This window comes from Nestor notabilis, unplaced genomic scaffold (assembly GCF_000696875.1).
Source record: "Nestor notabilis isolate BGI_N333 unplaced genomic scaffold, ASM69687v1 scaffold10968, whole genome shotgun sequence".
Classification (NCBI taxonomy): domain Eukaryota; kingdom Metazoa; phylum Chordata; class Aves; order Psittaciformes; family Psittacidae; genus Nestor; species Nestor notabilis.
Window position 1 is genome coordinate 1 of NW_009939640.1, and position 13292 is coordinate 13292.

A 13292-nucleotide genomic window follows, 5' to 3' on the forward strand; every position below is an offset into this window, starting at 1 on the left:
CCATCTAACCTGGCCTTGAACACTGCCGGGGCAGCAGGGTTGCTTATACTGTTGCTAAGAGGTTCCAAGTCCTAACACAAGAAGGACTTAAAGATTATCTTTTTTTCTAATTATTATTTCAATTTAACTCCTTTCTCCTACCAATCTTTAATTCAGGACCAAAGGCCTTCTTCCACTGTATATGTTCAATTTTGTTATCTGGTGTGATTTGATGTGTTTGGGTTCTTGTGGGTTTTTTCCTTTATCAGCAGTGAACATAGTACTAGATTTAACCTGGTTCCCTACATCCAGAATGGTGTTAGAGGCATTGGAACAGGCTGCCCAAAGAAGTTGTGAATGCTATAACCCTGCAAGTGTTCAAGGCCAGGATGGACAGAGCTTTGAGCAACCTGGTCTAGTGGCAAGGGGGTTGGAACTAGATGAGTTAAAGTCCTTTCCAACCCAATCCATTCTAGGATTCTATGATGCCAAATAACTTCTTGAAAGCACTTTAAAAGACATGGATTTTAGAGAAAACACCTCAGTAATAGAACAGACCTTATGTTTAGCTGTTCCAAAGGGCTTAATAATAGTTAGGTTTTTGAGAGTCATGTCTCTTAAACTTTATAAAATTTGTCAGTTTCTCTTTCCAGAGGATAAGAAAGGACATGTGGACACCAAAGTTGTTTTACTGATGTCATTTGAATAATTAAGAGTGTCTATTCCAGCGCTGGATATCTAATAATACAGTTAAATGCCTGCATTTTGTTAACTGATGTTGATCAGCTGAGAATAAAATTCACTGAAGCAGTTACAGCTAAATACCTAAATTGGTGGCATTTCACATGAATTACATTGGGTTTAATGTGTATGATGAAAACATAGCTAATCTGTGAGATTTTATTTATTCTACTTGGGAGATTTTTCCTGATGGTGATAGATCTACTACTGAGACAAAAGGAGATTTGCTAGAAGAAGAAGGGCTTTCATCTATCAGCAAATTGATGAAGGATATTTTAAAAGTAATGTCCTAACACTGTTTATATATCTTTCTCCTCTAGATATCAGGGATACTGTGAAGTACAAAGAAGTCATGAAACAGTATCCTTTTTTGTCTAAATAGTGATATTTGAATCTCAGATTTTGTGAAAATAGTCTGTCACCTCTGCACACCACGATGAAGGATGCAGGAGATGGTGTGGATTGCAGTAATACGGGAAGCGTTGTGTAAAGAACAGTAGTTTTTGACCATGTATTTCTTGCTAGTGGGGTTAGAAACATATGTTCCACAAGATTTGGTGCTCCTGTTTCCTGGTCTTCTTTTGAAAAGCTTGTATTTTTCTTTGTGGAAGCCAGCAGACTTTTCCCCATGTTTTAACAACACATTGTTGACCATATACAGCATATAACAATTTTCCACATTGTTTGACCATAATCAAAGTATTACTGTCTTTCTAAATCTCAAAGACATTGGACTGTTGGCTTTTGCTGCACAGAACTTTGGCAGTAACATTACAGTAAAATGGCTGCACTTCAGAGGGGTATGGAGGTCCTTTGTTTCCTAAGTAAGAACTTGTGCAGATGAAGCTAATACACAGTGTTTGGATTTAATTTGCTAGTGTGACTCCTACATTTAATATTTTAAATGGGGTGAAGGTGGTATGGGATGTGATTCTTGGTTTTTGGCTGTTGTGTGATTTAAAGTTACCAGCAAAGCATGCATGTATAAGTTTCACTTTGGTATGTAGATGAATTATTTGCTTTACTGTGTCTACTTTCCTAAATGAAGTGTCTAGATATGGGCTGGGCCCAAATGGTGGAATAGTGACCTCTCTCAATCTTTTTGCTACAAGGTTTGATCAGGTACGAGGTTGTTTGTATGTGATACTGTGCTACAGATACTGTGCTGGGAGACTCTGTGGGTGTTTTCGTGTATTTGGAGCCTGAGAGTATTTAGAGTTCAGATATTTTCCATACAGAACCATGTATTTTACAGTGCAGCAAAACTGCATTAGCTTTCATTTGAGATATTTCACTTTTTCAGCTTTTTTAAAAGTAAAATTTAGAAGCCATGTGTACAGAACATTCTTTAGTCTTTGTACATACCTGTTGTGTGCACTATGTTCTTTCATATGGATGCTCTGCTTGTGAAGTAGGGAAGCTCAGTTCTAGAAACAGGTTAAGTTTTCCTTGGGTTGTTTGATAATTGTTCTCTTAAATCATAATGCTAAATCAACACTGAGGCGGGAACTTATGTATGTTATTGAGACGGTGCACAATCTCTTAGTGAAAAGGTAGCGAACAACTGCATTTGTTACACCATTTCTTTAGCCAGGTACTAAAACACAGACAAAATCAGAATTGTCTTTGACCTATGAAGTCTTGGAGCATTTTCCACTCTTCTTTAGTAGGGCATTTTCACACACTGAAAAGGTTTAAAAGACTTTTATCTTCTTCTGATACATACATGCAGCTGCGCAAGTTAATGTAGTTTATGTTAGGAAATTATTATGAAAGTTTCCTGTTGTGAGCCTAAATACAAAGTATACTTTTTGTCCAATCAGGTGATGAAGTTCATTGAAAAAAGACAAAATGCATCCAAGTGAGTACATTCTACCAAGTTCAAATTTTCTGGGATCAGTGTGGGAAAAACATGTCAAACCCTGAAAATGTGCTCCACCTGTTTTCTAGTTGTTTTTCAGCCTTGGCATGAATTTAATGTGGAAAAGGGCATAGAATTAGACCAGATAAATTAGACTTTCTTCAGATACATTGAAGAAATGTCTGCTGATTCCAGTTTTGCTTTTCTTGTCTTCCATTTGACTGTAATTTTTTTTCTCATGCACTGTTCAAACAGGCAATAATTCTTCTTCTGAAGAGTTTGCAGCACTAAGTGTCTGTCAAATTGATGCCTTTAACAGTAATAGAATCTGGATGTAGTATGTGCTTCTTAGTTACAAAATTCACACAGGAAATTTTCAAGCATGCCCATAAATCTTGTCACTGTTTGGGGGAAGCTTTTCTGATCTTTAACAGAATAATCATGTCATTTGCTGTTACATGCTTGTGGTAGTTTAGTCAGAACAGGACCTATCATTTAACTAATTTTCCCTTTGGGGGGATGACTTCTTACCAGGTATGTTCTTATTGACACACCAGGGCAAATTGAAGTATTCACTTGGTCAGCATCAGGAACCATCATAACTGAAGCCTTGGTAAGTGCTTTCTACATAACTTGGCAGTCATATAGAGGCTGTGTGAAAGAAGTGGCTGTTGAACAGCATGTACTTCTAATTAAAATATCTTTTACTTTGTGTTTCCAGGCTTCCTCTTTTCCTTCAGTTGTTGTTTATGTGATGGACACCTCTCGCAGTACTAACCCTGTTACCTTTATGTCCAACATGCTGTATGCCTGCAGGTAAGCAAAGCTGGAAATGCAGTCTGTGTGCTCTGATTGCTGTGTCCCTTTGGAACTTACTTTGGAGGGGAATCACAGAATGGTTTGGGTTGGAAGGGACCATTAAAGACCACCTAGCCCACACTCCTTGCACCAGGTAGGGACATCTTTCACTAGATCAGGTTGCTCAAAACCTTGTCCAACTTGACCTTGAACACTTCTAATGATGGGGCATCCACAGCTTCTCTGGATAACCTGCTCCAGTGTCTCACCACCCTCATTGTAAAAGATGTCTTCCTTATGTCCAATCTAACTCTACCCTCTTCCAGTTTAAAACCATTGTCCCTTGCTCTGGTCTGCGTCTCCATCTGTCTTATAAGCCCCTTTATATACTAAAAGGCTGCAATAAGGTCTCCCTGAAGCCTTTTCTTCCCCCAGCTGAACAACAAACCCAGCTTCGTGTTAAACCAGGGACTAAATACTTACGTAAAGATCAACATATCTAGAGCTGTCATAATTCATCATAAAAAAATGTTGGCAAAAGGTTTTCAAAAAACTTGTCAATCCTTGTACCAAGGTCAAAAGCTGTATCACTGATAGGAATGTGCATAAGGTGTTTCATTATATGCTGCAATTTCCAACAGCATTGAGCAAAAGGTGCTAGAATATATACAGTGAAATGAACATTTAAGCTTGTGTTTCAAGGTAGCTGTGCTTTATAGATATTTTGAGTTATTTGAATTCATTGCTCGGTTCACAAATAGTATCTCGGAACCTAAAATTTGAGTCAAAATAATTAGAAAATGCAAAGAGAGTCAAAATCAGATCTGACAGTCATAGAAAATAATAATCAAAATCAACTGGGTGTGTGTGAAATTTTATATCTTACGGATGTGTGCTTACATCTGGGGAGCATATTTTGTTCAACTATGATAAGCAGGATCTGGGTAAAAATTACATTCTAATTGATGTGCAGGAAAATAATTATCTTTTGAAGTCAAATGTATTCAGTTTTGCACAAGCCTGGGCTGCCTTATGCTTGTTTGCTATTCTAGTGAGATATAAATTAATTTTTTTCTCTGTGTGTGTGTGTCCGTCCTGCAGTATCCTGTACAAGACAAAGCTGCCTTTCATTGTTGTCATGAACAAAGTAAGTTAAAGCTTTGGTTTCTGTGTCCTAGTGGAACTTTGTTGTTTAGCTTGCTTTGTTGTAGTGTCTTTGTCTTACTTCAATAATAGATTTTCTAGAAAAGAGAGGCTGGGAGGGAGATGCAGGCTGAAAACCAAATCTAAAAGGGTCTTTGGTTGTAAATACACAAGAAGAATCAGGAATGGGCAGTTATATCCAAACACTCAAGTTTGAGATGACACTAACAGTTTCAAAAATGTTTTGTACCTTAACCCGAGGCTATAAGGAAACTTAACTTTGTAACATAAGGGGTAAGTTCATTACTGAATCTGCTCTTCCAGCCCTTCCACTTTCTATTAACAATTGTCTTAATCATTAATTGTTCAGCAGCAGATTTACAGTGAGAATTGCATAACACCTGCCTGTTTTGAGGAAGGAGTCCCATGTATTGTAGCAGGCAAAATTTAAACAAAGGTGTTTGGTCCTGATCAGTGATACTAAAAATCTGTCGGTAGACTGCTTGAATAATAATCCAAGCAAAATTATGGAACCATCTCACCTGTTTGTGTCCATCGTCTTGTACTTAGTTTAGATTATAACTTCTTCAGGTCAAAGCACAGCTCACTTTTTATAAAGATCTTGTAGACTGTTACCCAGTGTGGAAATGGCTCCCTCTCCCTCCTAACCCCCAAGCTAATCAAGAAGGCATGGGATCTCCACTGAGGACTGTTCTTGCCTGGCCTCAGTCACACTATTTCTAATATTTACAACTTAAACTTTCTTGTACAGTATGAAATATTTGGTTGCCCCTTTCCAGTAAACCATAAAGCCTTTAGACTTACAATTGTTTCCTTACACATACCTTCTTAAAACTGGGATAGCAGTTGTTTATCTTCTCAGTTGGTTTCATATAAAACAGAGCTTGAAAAACTTCAGACCAGGGCTGAGTATCTTCAAAAGATCAGTACTTTGAAAGTAAGTTTAAAATGCAAATTTTATTTGTCCACTTAACAACCTAAGACTAAGAATTCATCATTATTACTTCTGAATGTTTTCTCTTCTCCTTCTAGACTGACATAATTGACCACAGTTTTGCAGTGGAATGGATGCAGGACTTTGAGACTTTTCAGGATGCCCTGAATCAAGAGACATCCTATGTCAGTAACCTGACTCGTTCTATGAGTTTAGTGTTGGATGAATTTTACAGTTCACTGAAGGTAAGAATCTTCCTTTTTTTCACTACCTCTCATAAAAGCCTGGAGAAGAGAAAGCTCAAGGATGTCACTGATGTGTATAAATACCTGATGGAAGAATGTAAGGAGAAAGGCAGGGTCTTTTTAGTGGCACCCAGTGAAGGCAATAGGACAAGAGTCAATAGACATGAAGTGAAACAGGAAACTGTTTAAACAGAAGGAAAAAAAAGAATTACTGTATTTTACTGATTGAGCACTGGAATGGATAATCCAGAGAAACTGCGGAGTATCCATCCTTGGAGATACACAGAACATGTTCAGACAAGATCTTGTGCAACCTGTCCTAGTTAATCGTGCTTTCTGAGCAGGAGAGGTTGGACTAGATGATTGCCAGAGGTATCTTATAACCTCAACTGTTCTGTCTTTCTCTAAAAGGGTTTTGCACCGCCCTTTTGAGCTGGAATCTGTTGATGACCCTTGCATTTTGGGGGCAAGGACTTGCTGATTTGAACATAAAATAACTTTAGTTGCTTGTCCCACTGAGTGAAAGCCTGAGTCATTTACTGCTGAATTGTGATTAATCTCTAAAGAAAGCTAAGATAGGCTGGTAAGAGGTAATGTTCTGTGTTCCAGTGTCTCCCATCTGAGACAATTTTCCTTGTTCTGAAAGTGTCAAGTACAGTTGACAATTTACTATGCAGGAAGAAGGGAAAGAATCTCAGAAACAAATAAAATTTGTGTATTTGTTGACTCAAGAAAAAGGTGTTCTTTTTTTCCCCAGTTACCGGGTTTTAAGAAGACAAATCAATTCAGTTTCTCTGAAAACACTAAATATGAGAGGATGTTGATGATCGGATAGTCTGTGCTAGAAGAGTTCAGTTAATTGTGTTTTTCATCAGCTTTTACTTAAGAAAAAACAAGCAGCTGGCTTTATGATTATTACAAGAAAGGTAATGAAAATAAATAAGTGATTCCATTCATACAGATAATGATGATTTAGCCAAAACAAAAATATTATAAGTGCCCTATATGGAACAATATGCAGTATTTCAAAACAGATTGTAGTGGTGCCATATAGGACTAAAGTACTTCATAGTCCTTATTTGCTAATCAACTTTTTATATGCATGTCAAGCCTATTAGAAAAGTAGACTGGAGAGCAGGGCATATGCAGAGGATTATAGAGTAGAAGGCAGCTTGTACTTAAGTGCAATGAAAGTATAAATATTTATATTGGCACAGTGCCTAGACTAATGCTTAAAAATCCTTTGCAATGCTTGATTGTCTGTATATTTACTGTACTATTGATAAGATGCAAGGCTTTTGTTTGTTTGGAACAAAAGTCTTCCATTTAAAAGTGAGTAGTTAAGACTGTCTTGCTTATGAAAAAGAGGGAGAATTTTCATTAGAGGATGTAAGATTGTTAAGGGTGTTGTGGTTTAAGCTCAGCCGGCAACCAAGTACCACAATGAAATCAGGACAAATGGTCACCAAGTACTGGCAGATGAAAGTCTTAATTAAAGGCATTTTTGGATCATTGATTTAATGAAAGCAGAACAAGTGTCCAGAACTGTAATGACAGACAAGTTCAAATTAGAAAGCAGATGTGCAATTTGAATGTATCGTCATAATAGCTGATTAAATTCTCCAGCTCTCACTGTTCTGGGGGTTGGATTGGGTACCTCTTAAAATTTGCTTCAGCTAAATGCAAAGTATTGGACAGAAAATCAAAGGCAAAAAGCAAGTTCTTGTGATCTGCTTTGCTCTTTAATTCTAGTACACTGATACTGCAGCATTCATACTAAGCACTTATAATATGGTTCAGAATGAGAACTTGGATTACTAAAAATAATCAAACAGAAGAAAGACTTGATCATTCTTTTGAATTGCCCTATCTTGTTCATTATGTTTAGGCATTATATTGTCTCTGTGGTTTTTTGGGGGTACTGAGGTTGGAGCTATGAAGATGGGTGCAGAGTCAGTTGTGGTTTTTGTTTTAACTGTTGCTTCCCTCCCCATGGTAAAATTAGTAAAACAGACAAGAAAACCCAGGTTCTGAGTTAAATAGAGGGAAATAAAGGAAAAAACCCAAACCACACCCCTCCATAACAAAACAAAAAACCCAACCAACCAAAAAATTGAGCTAGCAAGCATTAACATCAGGTAGAGAAAGAGGTTGCAAGTAGGAGTGGCAGAAGTGGAAGTATTACTGCATACTGTCATGCCACTGTGATGATTAAATAGGTATCTTTAAATTCCACTGGGTTGTTTTAGTGAGGTGGATTGGGAGGGGGGCTTATTTTTAAGATGCTGCTGAATCTTCCCAGCTCTGATCATCCATCAGTTACTTAAAAACTTGGTTCAATTCTCTTCATTTCTGGTCTATGGTTTTCTTTTATAGGTGGTTGGTGTTTCTTCTGTGGTTGGCACAGGACTGGATGATTTTTTTGTTCAGCTCTCTAAAGCTGTAGATGAATATGAAAGGTAAGGTGATAACCTTTGGTCCCCGACCCAGTGAAGACTTGCTGAAGTTACTGATTCATGAGCCCACTCCTTTGATTTGAAGGGCTATACACTTTTCACAACCATTGTAGTTCAGGGTTTCTAACAAACTTAAGTGCAAGAGTCAGCATGAAAAGCAGCATTGTCCCTCCCAGTATCCTCATATCTAAATTGGAGAGACATCAATTTGATGGATGGACCATTCAGTGGATAAAGAACTGGCTGGATGGCTACACGCAAAGAGTCGTGGTCAACAGCTCAATGTCCAGTTGGAGACCAGTAACGAGTGGTATCCCTCAGGGATCGGTGTTGGGACCTGTGTTGTTCAACATCTTTGTCAGTGGCATGGACAGTGGGATTGATGTGCCCTCAGCAAGTTTGCCAACGACACCAAGCTGTGTGGCTCAGTTGATACGCTGGAGGGAAGGGATGCCATCCAGAGGGACCTTGACACGCTTATGAGGTGGACATGGAGCTGTTGGAGCAAGTCCAGAGGAGGGCCATGAGGATGATAAGAGGACTGGAGCACCTCCCGTATGAAGACAGGCTGAGAAAGTTGGGGCTGTTCAGCCTGGAGAAGAGAAGACTGCGTGGAGACCCCATAGCAGCCTTCTAGTATCTGAAAGGGGCCTATAAGGATGTTGGGGAGGGACTCCTCATTAGGGACTGTAGTGGCAGGGGAAGAGGGGGGGGGGGGTAAAAGAAGTTTAGATTAGATATAAGGAAGAAGTTCTTTACAGTGAGGGTGGTGAGGCACTGGAATGGGTTGCCCAAGGAAGTTGTGAATGCTCCAACCCTGGCGGTGTTCAAGGCCAGGCTGGACAGGGCTTGGGGCAACCTGGTCTAGTGGAAGGTGTCCCTGCCTGTTGCAAGGCAGGTTAGACCAGATGACATTTAAAGATCCCTTCCAACCCAAACCATTCCATGATTCTAAGGAGAGAGTATCCACATCCACTTTATCCTTCGTTCATTAGAGAAATACTTCAAAGGTCCCATAGTAGTACAAGAGTTTGGAGGTCTGTGAACAGCCTTGCTATATGAGCTCCCATTGAACTGTCTTAGGGAGCACAAGTCTCGGCAGAGAAAGTCATGTCTGTGATTAGAGTGATAAATCTACTGATTTGATTAGCACTAAAATTCCTACCTTAGTTGAAGTGATGTCATTTCTTTTAAGATGTTATGAGAAAGGTTTGCTATTTTAATGAAGTATGTTTGCTTATTTTGTAACCATTGGTTTCAGAATCCAGATCTGGATAAAAAGTACCATTAGTCTTTCTGAAACATCTCTCAAACATGAAGAGAAAACTTTTCTAGAGAAAATTGGTAGAAATAAGATAATCCTTACTTAATAAAAATTATATATTAGTTCACACTGAGTTCACTCTATTTACATTTTCAGAGAATATCGTCCAGAATATGAACGCCTGAGAAAAACACTGGTAGGTATTTCTAGATTTTATATACCTGGGCAGCGTATCTTGGGGTCACTTTTATGCACACAATTGCTTCTTTGTTGTGAGGATCTAACATTTCATTTACAAATCATACTCAATGTGGAAAAACTCCTGTTCTGAAGCTCAGCATCTATGTTTTTTTCCTAGATATGATGGAGCATATCTTCACAAATATAACAATGTGTTTTAGATCAGATGTTGCTCAGTGGTTTAGTGCTAATAATTTATTTAGGCAAATTGTGAGAAAATTATTGGGAAAGATTTTTCTATCTTCCTGCAGAATTCAGGAATGATAGAGACTTTTTTAAAAATAACTCAGCAAAGTGATCTGTTGAGAATCACGGTATCTCTTTGCACCAGTGAAAGGTACTGTTTTGAGTGAGACAATTAATAATGAAGACTGAATTGCAGTACCAAAGTCATTAGCTCTGCTCATCTTGAGCTCTAGCTGTCCAAAGGACAGTTCTCTGTAGGCACAACTTCATTTGAATTTGGCTTCCTGATACTGCTGAAAAGGTTATAGAAATCCATCATGCTGGAGGTTGCTTTCCATGTTTATCCAAGCATGTGTAACCTTAGTTGTAATGTAAGATCTGCTTACTGACTTCTGCTTTCTGGCTGGGGGACAGACTGCTCTTCTTGGGTGAGATGACTCTTCTACTGATCTACTGATGTTTTAGGAGTACTCAGAATCCATGTGTAACTTTGCATGTACAGGAGAAAGCTCAAAATGAACAAAAGAAAGAGCAGCTGGAACTCTTACGGAAGGACATGGACAGCGTCTGTGTGCAGGGTAAAACACTTGCAGGTATGTTAGTAGGAAGATACAAGTTTACTGCAGAAGTTGTCTGAAGAGTCTGCCTTGAGAAGTCACGTAGTGCTTTTCTGTCTTCACAGCGAAAGTGTGAAAGCAGCTTCATATTAGGAAAGAAGAGTGGGGCTTTAGTTCCTGTGGGGTCAGACTTAGCTCTTCTTTATGTCAGTCACAGACATGAAGAAACCCTGCTGTGTAGATAAAGTGGGTGAAACTGTCAAATTAGAAATGAGAAAGCTCTGCTTGTTAGTTGAACTGTTGCCTTTTATGAGGTTGAGTATGGTGCTGATGCAGGCTGTCCTGTACCTTCGGAATCCACAAGCAGCTTTCTGTCCCTTTTGAGGAGGCATTTACTGCTGTGGTTTTGTGCAAATAGAAATTGTTGAGGCACGAACTTACTTGTTAGCCTGCTGTTTTCTGTATAGCTATTTCTGTTCACTTCAAGGGTCTGATGATGCATCTGCAATGGGTCCCTCTGAGCTGATCCTAACACGAGGAACTCTTGATGAAGAAGAAGAAGAGAGGGAGAGTGATACTGATGATATCGACCATGAAGGTAAGGGAATAAGGGATCTGATCTGCTCTAAAAACTGCCTGTCTAGTCAGGAAATAACTCCCTGTATTTCATTAACTGGATTGACTGAATTGAGAGCCCAGAAAATAAGCATTATCACCTAAATATAGGTGTCTGAATCTGTAGCAGAAGCCCAGCTGCAATGCTTAGTCCAGTGATACAACTTTCTAATGTTTTTGTGAAAGTTCAGTTCTAAATTTTTGATACAGGTAATTATTTTTAATAGGTGCATAACATGCATAAACCAGACAAACTTGTTATGCTTGAAGCACACAGTGACCTCTGAATCTAATTAACACACAATATGTTTCATTATCTTTTTGGCTTTACAGTTTCTGCTGCTGCCTCTCTTCCCTTTTCCTGTGACTCCTGATCTTGAAGCAATCTTCTAAATTCTTCCAGTGTGTGATTTTTCTCTTATACAGCTCGCAGATGTAATCTTTGTTCTTTCCCTGTTCTGTTGATTTTTAGGATAACATTTCTTTTGCCTTGTAATGAAGTTGAAGATCAAATAGACTTCATGTGTTGCTGTACCTAGCCTGTCTCAAGCTTTCTTCAGTAACAGTAGAACAAGTGCTGAAATAGTGCTGAAATGTGGATTTTTTTTTCCCCCAGTTACTGAGGAGAGTCATGAAGAACCAGCCTTCAGAAACTTTATGCAAGAGACGCGGATGAAATACCAGAGAACCAGCAACCCAAATGAATGAGACCTTCAGAAACAGATGGTTTGGAATCCCTTATAATGGAGTTAAAAGTAAAGGAACAGCATAAACTTTCATGGAACCGTGCATGAAGTCTTCTGTCTGTCAACAGCTTCCTCTGACATATTTCTGTCTTTCTCCCTGCAGTAACTTTTGGTCATATGAGTTGAAGGTCTTGTAACCAACTGACTGTGCGTTTGGCCATCTGCCACTAGGACTTCTTGAAGCTGAAGGAAGCAGATAACACTTTCTTTTGCTCCAGATTCTTTAGATGTGCCTGTTGAGAGCATCTAGAGTACTTTCTGGTCTCCAAAAATGCATTTTGTTCACCTTGGGCAGACAGGTGTCTGCTGCAGCCAGGACACAAGTGATATCTCTGGTGTGTGAAATTTCATCAATCTAGTATTTGATGGTTTGGTTTTAATTAAATATATTTTATGTACTAACAAATGTGTGATAGTTAAAGGAAGAAGATTTCATGTTACATGCAAGAACTATTCCTGTGCTAAGAGCCCATCCATATGGATGCATAGCAAACACATCTTAATTACGTTATATAGACACAATACAGATGTGTGGAGAAGATCCTGAGTAAAGGAAGTTCCCAGGAGGGAAAGTAATAGAAAGAATCTGGCTTGATTTGGCAGAGAGCCAGTGAACAAGCCCAGCATTCTTAGGCTGTCTGGAGGAGAGGTGCTCCAGCCCACTGATCAATGATTGTAGCCGCCTTCTGGATCACTTCAACGGGTCCATGTATTTCCTGTGCTGAATACTCCAGAGCTGAACATAATACTCCTGGTGGGGTCTTACAAGAGCAGAGTAGAGGGACAGAATCACCTCCCTTGACCTGCTGGACACACATTCTTTTGATGCAGCCCCATATACAGTTGGCTTTCTGGGCTGCGAGTGCACACTGCCAGCTCACGTACAGGTTTTCATCCACCAGTACATGAAGTCTTTCTCCGCAGGGCTGCTGCCAACGCCTTCATCCCCAGGCCCTTTGGCCTTTGTTCATTCCGTCATTACTGACCGAAAACCAGACGCTTTTTATAAACCTTGTCATGTATTTACATAGTTTCTTCACTGCAAAAGCAGTAGTAGCGGTACTGCTTGTGGGGCACCGCCATACTCCTGGCTGCTGTCCACCGGTAACGGTGATGCGGTGCCGCGCTTGCTACTCTCCCAGTGAAGCATTGACCAGGTGTTTGTGGGCCCGTTCACTCGGTGGTGGTTTGGTCCCTCCGGCACGCTGGCTTGCGCGTACATGGTGCCCAGGAGAAGCATGGCAGCGCACAGGGAGTGGACCCCAGCACGGGCAGGTGAGGGCCTAGGCCATGGGAGAAGGAGAGGGGGAGGAGAGAGAAAAAGAGGAGAAGAAAGGGAGGGAGAGGAGAGGGAGCCCCTTCTGTGGGTGCGGGTGGAAGGCCAGGAAGCTCAAACCAGCTGGTGCTGCAGCTCCTGCTCAGCCGGGCAGCCCTGGGGAGTTCCCTGGGAGCTGGCAGAAGGGAAGAGGGAAATGAGGCGGACATCCCTGACTCGCCAGAGCTCCC

At 39.9% G+C, this 13292-nt stretch overlaps 1 protein-coding gene across 1 annotated transcript; it reads left to right on the forward strand.

The window, feature by feature from the left end:
• Positions 1–1040: 1040 nt before the first annotated feature.
• Positions 1041–11813, forward strand: GPN1 (GPN-loop GTPase 1; the record flags this gene model as incomplete). Its single annotated transcript, XM_010019968.1, has 12 exons — positions 1041–1080; positions 1776–1842; positions 2544–2581; positions 3116–3194; positions 3303–3397; positions 4481–4526; positions 5576–5722; positions 8099–8181; positions 9599–9638; positions 10371–10461; positions 10913–11023; positions 11657–11813. Coding segments are annotated over 12 exons (929 nt in total), but the record flags the coding sequence as incomplete, so codon positions are not given.
• Between the last annotated feature and the right edge of the window lie 1479 nt (positions 11814–13292).